Source organism: Leptopilina heterotoma, unplaced genomic scaffold, assembly GCF_015476425.1.
Source record: "Leptopilina heterotoma isolate Lh14 unplaced genomic scaffold, ASM1547642v1 Lhet_14, whole genome shotgun sequence".
Taxonomy (NCBI): Eukaryota; Metazoa; Arthropoda; class Insecta; order Hymenoptera; family Figitidae; genus Leptopilina; species Leptopilina heterotoma.
In genome coordinates this window covers 4069755-4089771 of record NW_025110859.1, presented here as the reverse complement: position 1 = coordinate 4089771, position 20017 = coordinate 4069755, and the positions used below count along the sequence as shown (strand labels likewise).

Genomic DNA, 20017 nt, shown 5'->3' with positions numbered 1-20017 from the left:
AATAACAAAATTTTTCAACAGAACTTCAATTTTTTTAAAAACATTTTAATAAAATTTTTTGACAATAATTCAATTATTTTCATAAATAATAAAATTCTTCTAAGAAATTCAATTATTATCGTAAATAATAAAATTCTTCTTAGGGATTCAATTATTTTCACAAATAATAAAACTCATCGCAGAATTTCAATTATTTTTAATACAATTTAATCAAATTTCTCAAAAAATGCAAAAAAAAAATTTAATTTTATTAAAATTTGTCAATTGAATTATTTATTGTATTTATATAATTGAATTCTCATAGAATTTTCCAATAAAAATTGATTTCAAAATGAATTTGAGATAAAATTTTAGATAATAAATAATTAAATTTTTTTAATATTATTTTTAGTTTCTATTTTCTAATATTTATTTAATTAAAGAATTTACGAATAATTGAAATTTCGTAAAATTGAATTGTAAACAAATGAATTTGAAAATTCTCAAAGAACTTTTTCGAAAATTATTCAAAATAATCGATTTAAAGAAGAATTTTAGTTAAAGATTCTTGTAAATAATAATTGAATTGTAAATGATTTTATCACTCGGTTATCTTTAATTATCACAAAACATGAAGAAATCGATCACTCCGAGTCGAAGACTCGGAGTTATTGATTTCTTCATGTTTTATAGTTATAAAAAATTTAATTTATAGTTTTAAGTAAAATTTTCTTTTATTTGACTCGGACTGGTTATATTTTTGTCATTGGTCCGTAAATAGTCCGTAATTTTTCATTTTTGGTCCGTAAAGTCCGTATTTTTAAATACTTTCACTGGTTCGAGCCCTGGACTAACTTTTATTACCTAATGTTTTTTTTTTTTTTTAAGTTAAATGCGATATTGATTATTATTTTTATTGTAAAATTATTCACGCGGGATTTTCGTTCTAAGTCAAGGTGAATTGATTTGCGACGCGATCAACTGATATAAAAATATTATTTTTACAATTGATTCACGAATGAAAATGTGGGGCACATTGGTGTCAATCTAGATATAGAAATAGAGTAGGACATGCAGGGACATACCACATAAAGACAAAATTCTACAATTTCGTAGGAATATAGAGATGTAAAGCTATTCGTGAATGTAGGAAAGAGAGTGCAGGTAGTATAAAGCTATTTCATCAGATGATTTCAAAGCACGCGATGCTGATATCAAACCAAACGCCTTCTTCCCTTTTAGTTCTCTTTTCAACATTCTACGTGACAAATAAAAGTATAAGAAAAAAAAAGAAAAAAAAAAAAAGAGTTGTAATTATCCAAACGGCGCCGATTTTTCACGAAAGGTGCTTATACCGAATATATATCTCATTTCATTCAGTTCACTTTCAAAGTTTCACGAATCAAGATCGTTCTATTAAAAATCACACCTAGAAATTTAGATTCAAAATTCATCTAATTTTTATAAAAAAAAAAATTTTTTAATAAAATTTTTTATACTCGATTTTTTATTAGGATTTTTTATATTGATACTGATTTAAATAATATTTTATAAAAAATAATTTTTTTTTAATCGAATCGACAAAATATTAAAAAAATTTTTTTTTGGCTTTCTTTAAGACTGAGCGTCAATATTAAAAATCTTTACCTTTTTTGTTAATTATAATTTATAATTGAAAAATAAATTTAAAAAATTCTTTTTTTCTTTACTGACAATGAATATTGCAGCTCTTGAACAAGTTCTCAATGAGTCGAAACAAATTTTATTTAATCATGAAAAATTTTACGAGGCCAAGAAAAGGTAAAGAAAAATTCCGAAAGAAATTTAATTTTATTTGAAAAATCAGTTTAAATGAAATATTTTTTGTTTTCTTTTTCATTGATCTCAGTGAGAATATGGAGAAGAACAATAGTTTCACGGACGAGGATTGGCAACATCTTGCTGAAGATTTTTCTTCATTTGAAAAGGAAATGGAGGATAAGAAGAGTATTATTTTGCGAAAAAAAAATTGGAGAAAATCGAGTATATTTACAATTTACGCGAGAGTTTTTCGCGTTGTATTGTCGAAATTCATAAAACCACCAGATTTCATTGATGAAGAAGAACATCGTCGAGAATTGGACGAATTAATTTTGCCGAGTAATGAAGAATGGCGTCATCAAGTTTATTATCAACTTGTTGATCTTCAACGTTTAATGGATAGAAATTCAGAGGATAAAGAGTGAGCTTTTATTATTTTTATAATTTTATTTCAATTCATTTTCAAATGGAATTATTTCTATTCTTTTTCATAATTTAAATTTTATAATATTTGAATTTTCTTTTACGTTTTTAGTTATTTTTTTAGTTATTTATTAACTTTTATTTTCTTACCATGATCCTTTAAGTCCTCTCTAACTTATTTTTTCAAAAATCAAATTCTTCTGCTTGCTTCTGCTGAAAAACAGTGAAAAGTATAATTTGAAAATGAAAATAACCATAATTTGTTTGCTGTCAAATATTTTGACATTTGATTGTTTTCATTTTCTATTTTGATACATACGTAGAATGGATTCTCCTTCAAAGAATGCATTGGAAGAGAAAAAAGTTTATAAATGGGAGCCTGGCAATGTACATTTTCCTCGAAAACCGAAGAAAGGAAAATGTGAAGAAATCCTTTCTTTCTTGTCAACAATTTCTTCAGCAAGTGGTTCAATGACTGAAGCCTGTATAGAACCAGGATGGCGAATTCGAGATATTATTTTAGCTGCAAAAGTTCTTCAAAAAGATGATCCTTCGCCTAATTATGTTGATGAAGCTGAAATGAGACGTGTATTTGGTCTGGTTTACGATGTCTTGAGATGTAAGATAATTTGGAGAATTTTAGAGAAATTACAAATCATTGGAGAAATTCAATTATTTTCAAAAGTAATAAAAATTTCAATTATCTTTAGAAATAATTAAATTATTCTCGGAAATTCAATTATTTTCAAAAATTTTAATAAAATTCTAAGCAAAATTTCAATTATTTTCGAAAGTCTCCTCAAAATTTTAATTATCTTTAAAAATAATTAAATTCTTCTCCGAAATTTAATTATTTTCAAAAATTTTCCTCAATTCAATGATTTTTAATATTATATCTACTATTAAAATCACTACTATTTTAACAAAATTTTCCTAAAAAATTCAATTATTTAAAACAAATTTTGATAAAATTCTACGAAAGCATTTAATGATTTGCATAAATAATAAAAATTTACAACAATTCAATTATTTATAAATTTTTTTAAAAAATTTCTTCACAATCATTCAATTATTTTCATAAATAATAAAATTTTTACAGGGATTCAATTATTATCATAAATAATAAAATTCTTCTTAGGGATTCAATTATTTTCACAAATAATAAAACTCATCATAGAATATCACTTATTTTTAATACAATATTTTAATCAAATCTCTCAAAAAATGTAATTATTCTTAAAAATTTTATTAAAATTCGTCAAAAGAATTCAATTATTGAAAAATTTATTGATAAAATTCTTTATGGGAATTGAATTATAAGAAATATTCAATTATTCAATAAATTATTTATTTTTGTATTTAAGTAACTGAATTCTAGTAGAATTTTCAAATAAAAATTGATTCAAAAATGAATTTTAGATAATAATTATAAATATAAAAAGCAATATAGCGTGAATTTTTAGCAATAATTAAATTTTGAAAAGGTTTAAAATTAAAAAAGTTGAAAATCTGAATTTTTAATAGTTTTAATTAACAATTCTGTGGAATTAATTTTTTTGAAAAAGTTTAATTGAATTTTTTTTATATTATTTGAAGTTTTTATTTTCTAATATATATTTGATTAAAGAATTCAAGAATAATTGAAATTTTGTAAAATTAAATTGTAAACGATGAATTTGAAAATTCTCAAAGAACTCTTTTAAAAATTATTAAAAATAATGCATTTATAGAAAAATTTTAGTTAAAAACAAGAAAAAGAAAATTTAATTTTGGAAAAGTTACAAATTATTGCAGAAATTCAATTATTTTCAAAAGTAAAAATATTCTTTGCAACAGTTAAATATTGTTCAAAAATAATAAAATTCTTTTTAGGGATTCAATTATTTTCGCAAATAATAAAACTCATCGCAGAATTTCAATTATTTTTAATACAATTTTAATCAATTTTCTCAAAAAATGTAATTATTCTTAAAAATTTTGTTAAAATTCGTCAAAAGAATTCAATTATTTAAAAATTTGTTAATAAAATTCTTTATGAGAATTTAATTTTAAGAAACATTCCATTATTAAATAAATTCTTTATCTTTGCAATAAAATAATTGAATTCTTGTAGAATTTTCGAAGGAAAATTGATTTAATAATGAATTTTAGTTAAATTAACAGATAATAATTGAAATTTTATAAAATTGAGTTGTAAACAATTGAATTTGAAAATTCTTAAAGAACTTTTTAAAAATAATGAATTTATACAATAAAAGTTGAAACACTAACAAAAATTTAATTTTGTAGAAATTACAAAATTATTGGAGAAATTCAATTATTTTCAAGAGTAATAAAATTCTTAAAAAGAAATTTAATTATGTTCCATAATATAAAAATTTTATATGAAAATTGAATTTTTAGAAACATGTAATTATTCAAAAAAATTTTTTTTGTATTTAAATAATTGAATTCTCGTAGAATTTTTCAATAAAAATTTGTTTAAAAATCAATTTCAGTTGAAATTTTAGATAATAATTGCATATTAAAAGCAGTATAACGTAAATTTTTAGAAATAGTTGAATTTGGAAAAGGTTTCAAGTTTAAATCTTTGAAAAAAATGTATTTTCCATATTTTTAACTAACAATTCTGTGGAATTAATTTTTTTGAGAAAGTTTAATTGCGGATTTTTTTTTAAATTGTATATGAAATTTTTATTTCCTAATATATATTTAATAGAAGAATTTGCAAATAATTGAAATTTTGTAAAATTAAATTGTAACAAAAGAATTTGAAAATTTTCAAATTTAATTTTGTAAAAGTTAAAAATTATTGCAGAAATTCAATTATTTTCAAGAGTAATAATATTCTTCGCAAAAATTTAATATTGTTCAAAAATAATAAAATTTTTCTTAGGGATTCAATTATTTTCACAAATAATAAAACTCATCGCAGAATTTCAATTATTTTTAATAAAATTTTAATCAAAAGTTATTCGAAAAATGTAATATTCATAAAAAAATTTATTAAAATTTCGAAAGAATTCAATTATTTAAAAATTTATTGTTAAAATTCTTTATGAGAATTTAATTTTAAAAAACGCAATTATTCAATAAAATTGTTTTTTTTGTATTTAAATAATTGAATTCTAGTAGAATTTTCAAATAAAAATTTATTTAAAAATGGATTTCAGATAAAATTTTAGATAATAATTGAATATTATTAGCAATATGGTGTGAATTTTTAGAAGTAATTAAATTTTGAAAAGGTTTCAAATTAAAATGTTTGAAAATTTTAATTTTTCATACTTTTGGCTAAGAAGAATTAATTTTTTGAAAAAGTTTATTTCAATTTTATTTGAAATAATTTTTTTGAAGTTTTTATTTTCTAATAATATATATATTCAATTGAATAATTTACGAATAATTGAAATTTCGTAAAATTAAATATTGTAAAAAAAGGATTTGAAAATTCTCAAAAAACTTTTTAAAAAATTATTAAAAATAATTAATTAATGGAAGAATTTTAGTTAAAAACATTAAAAAAATATAATTTTGGAGAAATTACAAATTATTGCAGAAATTCAATTATTTTCATAAAAAATAAAACTCATCGCAGAATTTCAATTATTTTTATGACAATTTTAATGGAATTCCTCAAAAAGTGTAATTATTCTTTAAGCTTTTATTAAAATTCCTCAAACAGAATTCAATTTTCCAAAAATTTTTTAATAAAATTCTTTATGAGAATTCAATTATTCCATTAGTTATTTTTTGTATTTAAATAATTGAATTCTAGTGGAATTTTCTAATAAAAATTGATTTAAAAATGAATTCCACTTAAAATTTTAGATTATAATTGAACATTAAAAGGATTATAGCGTGAATTTTTAGAAATAATTGAATTTTGAAATGGTTTCATACTTTTAACTATCAATTCTGTAGAAGAATTAATTTTTTTTTGGAAAAGATTAATTAAATTTTTTTTTATATTATTTTAAGTTTTGAATTTTTGATGTATATTTAATTAAAGAATTTAGCAATATGTTATTGAAATTTCGTAAAATTGAATATTGTGAAAAAATGGATTTGAAAATTGTCAAAGAACTTTTTCGAAAATTATTAATAATCATCGATTTAAAGAAGAATTTTAGTTAAAATTTCTTAAAAATAATAATTGAAATGATAATGATTTTATCACTCGGTCATCTTTAATTATTACAAAACATGAAGAAATCGATGACTCCAAGTCGAAGACTCGGAGTTATTGATATATTCATGTTTTATAGTTATGAAAAATGTAATTTATAGTTTTAAGTAAAATGTTCTCTTATTCGACTCGGACTGTTTTTTTTCAGTAATTGGTCCGTAATTTTTAATTTTTGTTCCGTAAAATCCGTATTTTTAAATACTTTCACTGCGGTTCAAGCCCTGAAATTTTAATCTCCGCTATTATAATGATCATAAGGTTAAAATGGTCTTTTAGATAAACATATATTGAATCATGCATTAGAAGACGTTGGATTTTGGCAACACTATAAAGACCTTCGAAAGCGGGAAAAAATAGTTTGGCTTTTATTGTACGATATGCAAGGGAGAAAATTTGCTCGTCTTGGAAGTAAATTGATTATTGCCGAACGTGAGAGAGCTTTTAATTTAGCCGGATTGAAAGACGTGGAGGATTGTCTTCTCGAAACGAAAACACGATTGGCGGCAAGTGTTTCAAGACTGAGAATTGGTGGTTCAGCTTTAACTCTAGGTGATCCATTTTATATCCTTTCTTTCACCCTCCTACAGTTTTTATCATTTTTCAATTTTGCAGGAAATAAATTTATAATTTTGTTAAAATTAATTTTGACAAATTTAATTTTGATTATTTCACATATATTTTCATATTAAATACATAACTATTTATCAAGTTACACTAAGAGTTTTATTTATATGACTCTCGAATTTAATTTTTTTTAAATAAAGAAATAAAGATATACCCCGAGTGTACTCGGGGTTAAGAGCGTTCGATGGTCTCTGAAATTTGTAGGTTATGAGCGACCTACACTTTTCGCCCTACAAAAACGGTACTGCCTGGTTTAAATGACGTGAAATTGGTAAACAATCATTTTCGAACGAGTTTTTCTCTGCACACAAGCACTTTTTGCAAAATCTGAATCCGAACCAAGGACACAAATCTTCTTAATTACCTAAATCCAAAATATTTTTTTAATCCATGCAGAAACGCGGTTGCAAAATGGTAAATGCAAAAGCAACAAAAGTAATGTAATGACAGGCGGCAAGACGTTTGTTCCAACCATTTGCCATTAGAGGGCAGAAGCATGCAGGGAGCGTAAAGGCTCAGCTGTCAAAATGATTCGCATTACATTACTCCGGCCTTTCCCATTTTGCAATCGCGTTTCTTCAAGGATAAAAAAAATATTTTGGATTTAGGTAATTAAGAAGATTTGTGTCAATGGTTCGGATTCAGATTTTGCAAAAAGTGCTTGTGTGCAGAGAAAAACTCGTTCGAAAATGATTGTTTACCAATTTCACGTCATTTAAACCAGGCAGTGCCGTATTTGTTGGGTGATAGCGGCTTGTCGAATGTAATCTAGAAATTTCAGAGACCGTCGAACACCGTTAACCGTGGGGAAGTTAAATACATCTTCATGCTGGGAATTTAAAATTTATTCGGACTTTGAATGTACTTTTGTTTTTAAAGACGATTTACTGCCGAGTCATTTAAAGTCAGCAGAGGGAATTTATTGGAATGAAGAGAGTCAAATAGCTTCAGGTTGGGTGAATTCAATGAAAATAGCGAGCAAAGAAGAATTTATCATCGAAATGGAGAAATTGGGTTTTCACTATTGTATTAGTTGTAAGGAAACGAATTTGGACGAAGATAATTTTGCCTTCGATTCTCTTTGTCCAAAAGTCGTCAGTTTTCATGAGAAGAGTCGAGAAAAATTGGCTACATCTCAACTAGTTCGCAAGCATCGTTTTATTTTTCTGGTATATATTCTTTAAAAAACGAAAAATGAAACAACATTTTTGAAATAAGAAACAATATGAAAGCATGAAATTTTTCTGATTTTTATTATAGGAAAGATCTCTCTGTTTGGGAGCAGCGAGTTTAATGAAGGCAGTTCACAGTGGAAAATTATGCGGACCTGTAATTTTAACGCAATGCATTGCTCCAAGACACACGGCATATGTTGCCAGTCTTTTGGCTGATGTAGAAGATGCCGGACGACTTCTGGCCTTTGGCACTGGAGATCAGCATAGTGAATATGAGAATTATTTACACCACTTAGGAATAACGCTCCAACAATGTCGAATCTTCTCAGAACAGTAACTGATGCGTTTTATTCATTCCATATGCGGGAATTAGTTTCTCAATTTGAAAAGAAATTATTTTTCAGATACGTGGCTCCGCCAGCTTCGTCCGAATTGGAGAGAGCGACAATTGTATTAGCGACTCCTCATTGTAGTTACACGGGAATAAATGACATCGTTGACTTGTCAGTTGCTCGTGGTGGAGATTCCGCTCTCTTGGAATCGTTAACGAGTGATGACGATGAACTAAAGTATCCTAGAACACTTCTTGCTGATCAGTTATCAACCTTAAAACACGCCCTAACGAAACCCAATATTCAGCTTCTTATTTACGAAGTCCATTCAATTTTGCCCTCGGAAACGACAGAAATGGTCAATCAGGTCGTCGATTATGCCAATGGAATTGCCAAAGAAAAATATCTTAAAGAAACAACTGTGGGTTTCATTTTCAAAAATTCATTAAAAACATCATCCTTCTTACTTTCAGACTTCGCACTCGATAATTAATTTTAAAAAAGTAGCTTTCAAACTAAAAAAAAATTAGTAAAAAAGTAGCTATCGAAAAATTACACTTGACGACCAAAAAACTCATTTTAAACACTTCACAAAACTGACAAAAATTCCATTCTATATTTTTTAGACTTTTTCCTAATTTTCATCAAAAATATTTACTTCTTTCTTATCCTACTAGGTATACTAATAAATTGAATTCCTGCAACGAATTTTATTATTCATGAAAGAATTTAAATATTTATAAAAATAATTTAATTCTTGCGAAGAATTCTATAAAAAATTTTCAATAATTCATTTCTTTTGAATAATAATTTTATGCAAATTCTAATTTAAATAATTGAATTGATGAAAATTTTTATTATTCATGAAAAGAATTGAATTCTTACGAAAATTTTTACAAACCATTTTTTAAATTTAAATATTTTATTAAATATTTATAAAAATAATTTAATTCTTGCGAAGAATTGTATAAAAATTTTTAAATCAATTCATTTCTTTCTACTAATTTTTATGCAAATTCTAATTTAAATGATTGAATTCCTGAGAAATTTTTATTATTCATGAAAAAAAAATCCTTAAGAAGATTTCAAAAAAAAAAAAAAAGTTTTAAATAATTAAATTCTGTTTTGAAATTTTATGAAAATAGTAGATGAAAATCATTGAATTTCAAAAAGTTTTTAAAAATAATTCAATTTTACAAAGAATTCTATCAAATCAAAATTAATAAAATTTTGTTTAAGAAATTTTTAATTTATTTTGGAAAAAATAATTACAAAATTTCTATTTGTTAAAAACGGTTGTAAAATTATTCGAAAACATCAATAACTTCTTTTCTAGATAAATATTTAATTATTATTATTTTTCCACAGGAATTCAAATTCTTCAAAAGCTTCAAATTCAAACCTTTTTGAAATTTAACAAATTATAAGAATATTTATTATAAAACATGAAGAAATTGATTACGATCGATTTCTTCATTTTTTATAATAAATTTAAGATAACCGAGTGATAAGATCATTATTTTATATAATAGGAATATTCTTACTGTAATTTTTTTAAAAATTATTTCCATCATTTTAATTCAATTATTATTTTCTAAAATTTTTAACTAAAATTCTTCTTTAATTCAATTATTTTTAATAATTTTCAAAAAAAAAACTCTTAGAGAATTTTCAAATTCATTTGTTTACAATTCAATTTTACAAAACTTGAATTATTTGGAAATTCATCAATTAAATATAAATTATAAAATAAAAACTTTAAAAAAATAATTTCAAGTAAAATTGAAATAAACTTTTTCCAAAAAATTAATTCTTCTACAGAATTGTTACTTAAAAATACAAAAAATAAAAATTTTCAAACATTTTAATTTAAAACCTTTTTAAAATTCAATTATTTCTAAAAATTCACGCTATAATCCTTTTAATGTTCAATTAGAATCTAAAATTTTAAGTCAAATTCATTTTTTGAGCAATTTTTATTAGAAAATTCTACTAGAATTCAATTATTTAAATAAAAAAAACTTATTAAATAATTGAATTCTCATAAAGAATTTTATGAATAAATTTTTAAATAATTGAATTCTTTCGACGAATTTTAATAAAATAACACTTTTTGAGGAATTCCATTAAAATTGTATTGAAAATAATTGAAATTCAGCATTGAGTTTTATTATTTATGTATAAATAATTGAATTCCTAAAAAGAATTTTACTATTTACGAAAATAATTGAATCCCTGTAAAAATGTTATTATTTATGAAAATAATTGAATTCTTGCGAACGATTTTATTAGAATTTTTTAAAATAATATTGAATTTCCAAGAAAAAATTTATTACTTTTAAAAATAATTGAATTCTCTCTCGAAAATTCAATTATTTTGAGACATTTTAATTCTTTGCAAAATTCAATTATTTTCATAAATAACAATATTTAATTATTCATATAATGTAATTTATGAAAATAATTGAATTTTGCAAAGAATTTTATTAAAATGTCTCAGAATAATTGAATTTTCGGGAATAATTTTGTTATTTATCGACATAATTGAATTCTTGGAAGAATCCGATTATAATCTAAAAGAAAATTTTTTCGAAATAATTCAATTACATAATTGAAACATTTTAAAAAAAGGTAGTTAAATAATTGAATTTCTGTGAAAAATTCTAATATTTTTGTACAAATATTTATATAATATATGTTCAAAGATGTCAATTTTTGTAAACAAGTGAATTCTTCCAAAGAATTTGAAAAACATTTTTTTTAAATAATTGATTCTTTCGAGGAATTAAAATTAGATTTTTAAGAATAATTACATTTTTTGAGCAATTCCTGTAAAATTGTATTCAAAATATTTGAAATCCTGCGATGAATTTTATTATTTATAAAAATAATTAAATACCTACTTGTAAAGAATTTTATTAAAATTTTCAAAAATAATTGAATTTCTTAGAAGAATTTTATTATTTATGAAAATAATTAAATTATTGTCCAAAAATTTTATTAAAATATTTTAAAAAGAATTTAAGTTCTGTTGAAAAATTTTGTTATTTTTGAAAATAATTGAATTCTTCATAAGAATTTTATAAACATCGTTTTAAATAATTAATTTTTTCGAAATATAATAAATATTATGAAAATTTTATTTTAAATAATTGAATTCTTGTGAAAAATTTTATTTTTGTGAAAATAATATTGAATTTTTCAATTAATTAATTTAAAATCCTAGTATTTAAAAATAATTGAAATTCTTCCATGTGTTTTAATATTTATGAAAATAATTGAATTCTTGTTAAGAATTTTATCAAACATTTTTAAAAAAAAATTTTGAATTTCCATGAAAAATGTTATTATTAGTGAATGTAGGTAATTGAATTATTGTAAAGAATTGTATAAAAAATTTTGTTAAATAATTGATTTTTTCGGATTTTTTTTGGAAATCTAAATTAATTGAATTCTTGTGGAAATTTTATTATTTGTGAAAATAATTGAATTTTGGATGAATTTTATCATTTTTTTAAAATAATTGAATTCTTTTGCAAAATTTTATGAAAATACTATAGATATTGAAAATAATTGAATTTCGAATATTATTTGAAAATAATTGAATCGTTTTAAAAAATTTGATTATAATTTTTGAGAATAGTTTTTTGATTTTTAGTATTAGCGAATTGAAAGTAGTAGTACCCAAATAGTAGCATAAAGTAAAAAAAGTAGTAAATAGTAGGTTTTAGTAGATGAGTGCGAAGCCTGTACTTTTCATTTTGAGAAAAATTCTTTTCATTCTTTTCATCTTTTGCAGATTAAGAAGAAAATGCCAAAAGAATTTGGAGAAAAATCGCCAAAAATAATTAGACCAGGAAAACGAAGACAATCATGCGAGCCATCGGAAGCGGAAATTTCACAAAATCCAGAAGAAGAACAAGAAAAGGAAGAAGAAATTTCCGTTACTACATCTTATCCTGATATAAAGGTATATTTGAAATTGTAATAATATTTTTAATTAAATTTTAACAAAATAGAAAAAATAATAATTGATTCAACAGGTTCCAGATAGTGACATTTTTGAAGTTTGTGGTATTAATGATATTTATGATGAAAATTGTGACAATCTTTTAGAGCATGGCTGCTTTATTGCGTTTATAAGACGAAAAGAAATGATGCAATTTGATTCTCTCTTTATGATTAAGGTCGCAGAGTCAAAAGGATTATTTGGCGATCCCAATAAACAACCGCAAAAAAAAGAAGAAATAGTTCCAATTATTCGACAGTCTTCCGCTGCCAGTCGAAAGAGCTTCAAACGTGCCAAGGTTCAAAAAAAAAAAAAAAATTGCACAAATTATTTTTTTCAATTTTACTCAAAAACACTAAAAAAAATTGAATTTTGGAAAAGTAATAAAATTCTTCGCCGAAATTCAATTATGTTCAAAATTTTTTTTAAAATTCTCGTCATAGTTTCAAATGTTTTTAGAAATAATAAAATTATTTTACGAAATTCAATTATTTTCCAAAATTTCAATAAAATTCTTGACAAAATTTCAATTATTTTCAAAAAATTTCCCTAATTCAATTATTTTTAGTATCTACTATATTAATAAAATTTTCCAAAAGAATTCAATTTATTTCGAAAAAATTTTAATAAAATTCTACGCAAACCTTTAATTATTTTGATTAAATAATAATAACACAGGAATTCAATTATTTACAAATTTTTTATAAAGTTCTTCGCAAGAATTCAATTATTTTCATAAATAATAACATTTTTTCAGGGATTCAATTATTTTCGTAAATAATAAAATTCTTTTTAGGAATTCAATTATTTATACATAAATAATAAAACTCAATGCTGAATTTCAATTATTTTCAATACAATTTTAATGGAATTCCTCAAAAAGTGTAATTTTATTAAAATTCGTCGAAAGAATTCAATTATTTAAAAATTTATTCATAAAATTCTTTATGAGAATTCAATTATTCAATAAGTTTATTTTTTTATTTAAATAATTGAATTCTAGTAGAATTTTCTAATAAAAGTTGCTCAAAAAATTTAATTATTGTTAAAAATGTAATTTCAATTCCTCGAAAGAATCAATAATTATTGAAATATATTTTTTTGAAATAATTCAATTATATAATTGAATTATTTTGAAAAAATTTTTCTCTAGATTTTAATAAAAGTCTTCCCAAGAATTCAATTATTTATATAAATAATTCTTTAAAAGGATTTAATTATGTCGATAAATAACAAAATTATTCCCGAAAATTCAATTATTCTGAGACATTTTAATAAAATTCTTTGCAAAATTCAATTATTTTCATAAATTACATTATATGAATAATTGAATTTTTTGCAAAGAATTAAAATGTCTTAAAATAATTTAATTTTCGGGAGAGAATTCAATTATTTTTAAAAGTAATAAATTTTTTCTTGGAAATTCAATTATTTTAAAAATCTCTTATAAAGTTCTTCGCAAGAATTCAATTATTGTCATAAATAATAACATTTTTTCAGGGATTCAATTATTTTCGTAAATAATAAAATTCTTTTTAGGAATTCAATTATTTAAAAATTTATTCATAAAATTCTTTACGATAATTCAATTATTTAATAAGTTTTTTTTTTATTTAAATAATTGAATTCTAGTAGAATTTTCTAATAAAAATTGATTTAAAAATGAATTTGACTTAAAATTTTAGATTATAATTGAACATTAAAAGGATTATAGCGTGTATCTTTAGAAATAATTGAATTTTAAAAAGGTTTTAAATTACAGTCAGGTCTCGCTAAGTGTCGTCACTGGGAATTTTTTGAGACCGTCTGTCTCAGTAAGTGTCAGTGGCCTAAGCCACGCCCCTTTAATAAAAGTGGCCATTTCATTGGTTTATGTTGCAAACCGGTTTGGGGAAGTCCATTTTTAGCATTGGAGAGGGTAAAAAAAAGTGGGAAAAGTGACACTTGTTGGGTCTTGAACGATGACACTTTGTGAGTCATGACACTTACTGAAAACGACACTTGGCGAGACCTGACTGTAAAATGTTTAAAAATTTTTATTTTTTATAATTATTTTTAAGTAACAATTCTGTAGAAGAATTAATTTTTTGGAAAAAGTTTATTTCAATTTTACTTGAAATTATTTTTTTAAAGTTTTTATTTTATAATTTATATTTAATTGATGAATTTCCGAATAATTGAAGTTTTTTAAAATTGAATTATTGTAAACAAATGAATTAGAAAATTCTCTAAGAGTTTTTTTGGAAATTCTTAATTAAAAATCCTAGAAAATAATACATAATATTGAATTAAATCAATGAAAATAATTTTAAAAAATTACTGTAAGAATATTTCTATTATATAAAATAATCATCTTATTACTCGGTTATCTTTAATTTCTTCATGTTTTATAATAAATATTCTTATAAATTATTGAATTTCAAAAAGGTTTGAATTTGAATTTTTTGAAAATCTTGATTCCTGTGGAAAAATAAAATGATTGAATATTTATTTAGAAAAGAAGTTATTGATGTTTTCGAATAATTTTACAACCGTTTTTAACAAATAGAAATTTTGTAATTATTTTTTCCAAAATAAATTTAAAATTTCTTAAACAAAATTTTATTTATAAAATTTTTTTTTACTTAAATCTTGTACTTTGTTTATGAATTGTAATTGAGAAGCAGAAAATTTGCAAAATATTTTCTACTTTCTAATTTTAATTTTTTTTTTTTTTAGATTAATAAAAATATTTTATGAATTTTTTGAAAAATAAAGATAATATATTATTAAATTAAAAAATAGTAAAAAAAATAAAGAAGTAGGTAGACGACGATTATTACAGTTAATAATAATAATTATTATTTTTTGTTTATAATTTGAAAACTTATTTTATTTCTTTTTATATTATAAATATACTTGCGTTGACCGATAAGGAATGAAAAAAAAAAAACATTTCGTCGAATGTAAATTAATTCTTTGTCTCTCTTTGTATAATATAGATTCAAATTGATCGAATCGCTGCACCGACACATTCCTCATTACTAAAAGCACAAAAGGAAAGTCACATTTGTCCAAGGCATAGTCAACACATTTTAAATGACGAGGATTTTCTACTGACTCAGGTACGCGATACTAGGCGTGGCGATATTCGTCGATGGTGGGAAGATTCGAGTAAATATTTATTGCATTCATCACAATGCAATTCCGACTGCAAATTTCGACGAATTCGCACCGATCCACAAACGAAAAAACTTCTCTTTCCATCTCACGTTCAAAATATTATATATTCAATTGAAAATGAGAGAGTTGAAATTAAAAAATAGTTCCAAAAATATGTTCTCCTTATATTTTTGGCATACACGACATTAAAAGAATATTAATTAAAATAAAACAATTAATTAATATTGATCAATAATAAATATACCTAATATAAATAATTTAATGAAAAATATTATGGAAAAATGATAATTTATGTTTTGAATGAAGACGTTTAAGCCAAAAATAAGGAAATATATTCAGAGTTGCCACAGGTCAGAGAAATTAGGGAATTCAGGGAAAAGTCAGGAATTTGTATTTTAAAGTACTGGAAAAAATTTAATTTACAGGATTCATAATTAGTTTTATTTAATTTTTTAATAGATACATTTAATTAATTATTAAAAATCATGGATTTATAAAAGAATTTTAGTTAAAAACACTTTAAAAAATTGAATTTTAGAAGTTACAAATGTTTACAGAAATTCAATAATTATGTTCAAAAAATTTTTAAAATTCTCCTCAAAATTTCAATTATCTTTAAAAATAAATAAAATTCTTCTTCATTATTTTCATAACTAATAAAAATTTTACACAAATTCAACTATTTAGAAATTTTTTTATAAATTTCTTCGCAATAATTAAATATTATTTTCATAAATAATAAAATTCAATTCATTTATTTTCATGAATATCAAAACTCATTGAATTTCAATTATTTTTAATACAATTTTTTACAGGGGCCAAATTCCTCGAATTATTCTTGAAAATTTGATTAAAATTCGTCAAAAGAAATTCAATTATTTAAAAATGTTTGGATAAAATTATCTTTATGAGAATTCAATTTTGAGAAACATTTATTTATTTAATAATTTTTTCATTTTTGTATTTAAATAATTGAAGTCTTGTATAGAATTTTATAAAAAAAAACTTGTTTTAAAAATGAATTTCAGTTAAAATTTTATATATTGAATATTAAAAGTATTATAACATGAATTTTTAGAAATAATTTTATTTTGAAAAAGTTTCAAATTAAAGTCTTTAAAAAATCTGATTTTTTCATTCTTCTAACTACTTAGGGAGCGTTCACAAATTACGTAACATTATAAAGGGGAGGGGGGGGTCTAGCTATTTGTTATGTACAGCAGAAAAAATGGCGCTAATGTATGTAACAGTGTGTTACATGGGGGGAGGGGGGGTCAAAATTTTCAAAAATTAGCGTTACGTAATTTGTGAACGCTCCCTTAACAATACTGTATAGAATTAATTATTTTTAAAAAAGTTAATTGAATTTTTTTTTTAATTATTTAAAATTTTTATTTTTTAAATAATTAATTAATTTCCGAATAATAGCATTTTCGTAAAATTTAATTGTGAACCAATGGATTTGAAAATTCTCAAGTAACTTTTGCAAAAATTGGACAAAATAATTGATAATTGATTTCTTTTGAAGAATTTAATAAAAATTTTTAAAATAATTACATTTTTCGAGGAATTTACTTCAAATTGTAATAAAAATAATTGAAATCCTGTGAAGAATTTTATTATTTAGGAGAATAATTGAATTCTTTCAACGAATTTTTATTACATTTTTTTTAAATAATTGAAAATCCTGTAAAGAATTTTATTATTTATGAAAATAATTGAAAATCCTGTAAAGAATTTTATTATTTATGGAAATAATCGAATTCCTGCAAAGAATTTTATTACATTTTATTTTAAATAATTGAATTCTATTGAGAAATTGTATTAAAAATAGATTTTGAAAATATTTGAATTTCAGCTTAGATTTTAATTATTTGTGAAATTTAATTGAATTTTAGTAAAAAATTTTTGAAAATAATAAATTCCATTTTTCGAGGAATTTATTTTAAATAGTCATAAAAATAATTGAAATCCTGTGAAGAATTTTATTATTTGGAAGATTAATTGAATTCTTTCAACGAATTTTTATTGCATTTTTTTAAATAATTGAAATCCTATGCAAAAATTTTATTATTTATGAAAATAATTGAAATCCTGTAAAGAATTTCATTATTTATGAAAATAATTTAAACCCTGTAAAAAAATTTGATTATTTATTGAAAATAATTAAATTATTGCGAAGAAATTTATTTAAAAATTTATAAATAAATAGAATACATATGAAATTGAGGAAAATTTTTTAGAAAATAATTAAAATTTTGCCAAAAATTTTATTAAAAATTTCTAAAAATTGAATTTTGCCAAGGATTTTTATTATAAATTTAAAAAATTAAAAATTTTTATTGAAAATAATTGAAATATGTACTATCAAAAATTTTATAACTTATGAAAATAATTGAATTCTTACAACGAATTTCATTACATTTTTTTTAAATAATTGAATATTCATGTGAAAAATTTTATTATACTTGTAAAAATAATTGTATTCTTGCGAAGGATTTTATTAAAATGTTTTTTAAACAATTTAATTTCTTTTGAAAAATTTTATGGAAATTTAAATTATTATAAGTTGTTGAATAAAAGTATTACAGCATGAATTTTTAGAAATAATTGTATTTTGAAAAAGTTCAATTGAATTTTTTTTTTTGAAATTATTTCATAGCTTTTAGTTTCTAAATATTTAATTGAAGAATTTCTGAATAATCAAAATTTCGTAAAATTGAATTGTAAACAAATGGATTTTAAAATTCTCTAGAAATTCTCTCTAGATTTTTAAAATCTCAATTCCTATGGAAAAATAATAATAATTAAATATTTATTTAAAAAAAGAAATTATTGATGTTTTTGAATAATTTTACAATTAAAGAAATTCGTAAATAGATGTAATAGAACATTTGAATGAACATTTTTGAGTATCTAATAATTTTCAGAGTGTGAATCAAAATATTCTTTTAGGGTCAGGGAAAAAGTCAAAATTTTGTCTGAAAATCAGGGAAAAAGAAAATTAATTTTTTTTTGGCAACTCTGATATTATAATTATTATAATTTTATTGTATAATTAGTGTATATGATTGAAGTATAAGATTTTACTAAATAAGAGAGAAATGTTTTAAATATATATTTTGTCATCGTATATGATTTTGAATATACTGGAAATTATTCAAAGAAGAAGTAAATTAAAAGTGGAGTTTATATTATTATATGAATCAAGATGGAAATAAATTGTTGCGTGCAAGTCGTAAACTGCTTGCAGTATAATTTTGCTTTTATATTGCTACGCCGCATGAAGTGTAATAATTCTTTTCGTGCCAAATAAGCAGTGCATGTCATTTATATTTCGGCTATGAACTTTATTATTCCAGGCATTAATTTATTCACTTCCAAATTACAATTTTCGGAAATTAAGAACTATTGCAGTCTTTAAAATTAAAGAATTTGTAAATTTATTATTAGTTTTAAATTATATGTAACAATAATATTGTTAAAATATTGTTTATTGTCATTTAATATGTTTTTCAAGATTTTTTAAATCTGCATTTATTTAAATGATATTTTAATTTAATGTTTAATTTTTCTAAATTATATTTTTCTTCAAATTTCTTTGATTTTTGACATTTCTTCATAGCCAATTTAATTTACTTGCATCTTTTTTATTGTTAAGCGATTTCTTAAATATATGTTTTCTTCATTCGCGTGATATCTCACAAATGAGAAAATTATTCTCTGGAATAATGGGTGCATTCAATTTCAACGTTTCCGCAGATAAATTAAATGCTCTTGTCCTACTTTTCCAAACGGAACATTTTACAAAACTGTATTTGTATTTTATGAAGACTTTTTTACAATTATGTCATTTTTTCTTAATAATACTTGAAAATTTTCAGGGACAAAAGAATTTTTTTTTATAATTATATTATTTTTCTATACATTGTTCTTTTTTCTATTACTATTTGGTTGTTATATTGTAACTAAACTACTTATTTTAATGATAATTTTGTCAAATACCTTAAAAATTGTTTAATTTAATTTTTAATTTAATATTTTACGAATTTAAATTTTCGTTTTTCACAATATATATGTATTTTATAGAATCAAGAAATTATTAACAAAGAAGAACGACAAATTTCTATTTCTAGTCAAGAGAAAAATATGAAACGTTTAAGCTCATTAACAATTCGTCCAAGTAACAATAAAATTATTTACGGTAATTGTGAGCGATTTAAAAATCAATACCAAACAATATTCGCATTTGGAGATCAAAATTACACGATTAATTCAAGGTTTGTTAAATTATTGAAACTTTAATGACATTAACTATTGTTAT

General features: G+C 21.9%; 1 protein-coding gene across 3 annotated transcripts; it reads left to right on the top strand.

Moving 5' to 3' along the window:
* Positions 1–853: 853 nt before the first annotated feature.
* On the top strand, positions 854–16093 carry LOC122497899. Of its 3 annotated transcripts, none has more exons than XM_043605292.1 (10): positions 854–1324; positions 1868–2200; positions 2526–2821; positions 6668–6940; positions 7895–8184; positions 8276–8523; positions 8595–8943; positions 12322–12492; positions 12710–12829; positions 15513–16093. In XM_043605292.1, exons 1-10 carry the CDS (start codon positions 1167–1169, stop codon positions 15834–15836), a joined length of 2562 nt encoding a protein of 853 aa, XP_043461227.1. In that variant the 5' UTR covers positions 854–1166; the 3' UTR covers positions 15837–16093. The 3 variants fall into 3 exon arrangements, with proteins under 3 accessions (XP_043461227.1, XP_043461226.1, XP_043461228.1); XM_043605291.1 differs by having other exon boundaries at positions 12566–12829; XM_043605293.1 differs by lacking the exon at positions 854–1324 and adding an exon at positions 1745–1779 and having other exon boundaries at positions 12566–12829.
* The last annotated feature ends 3924 nt before the right edge of the window (positions 16094–20017 follow it).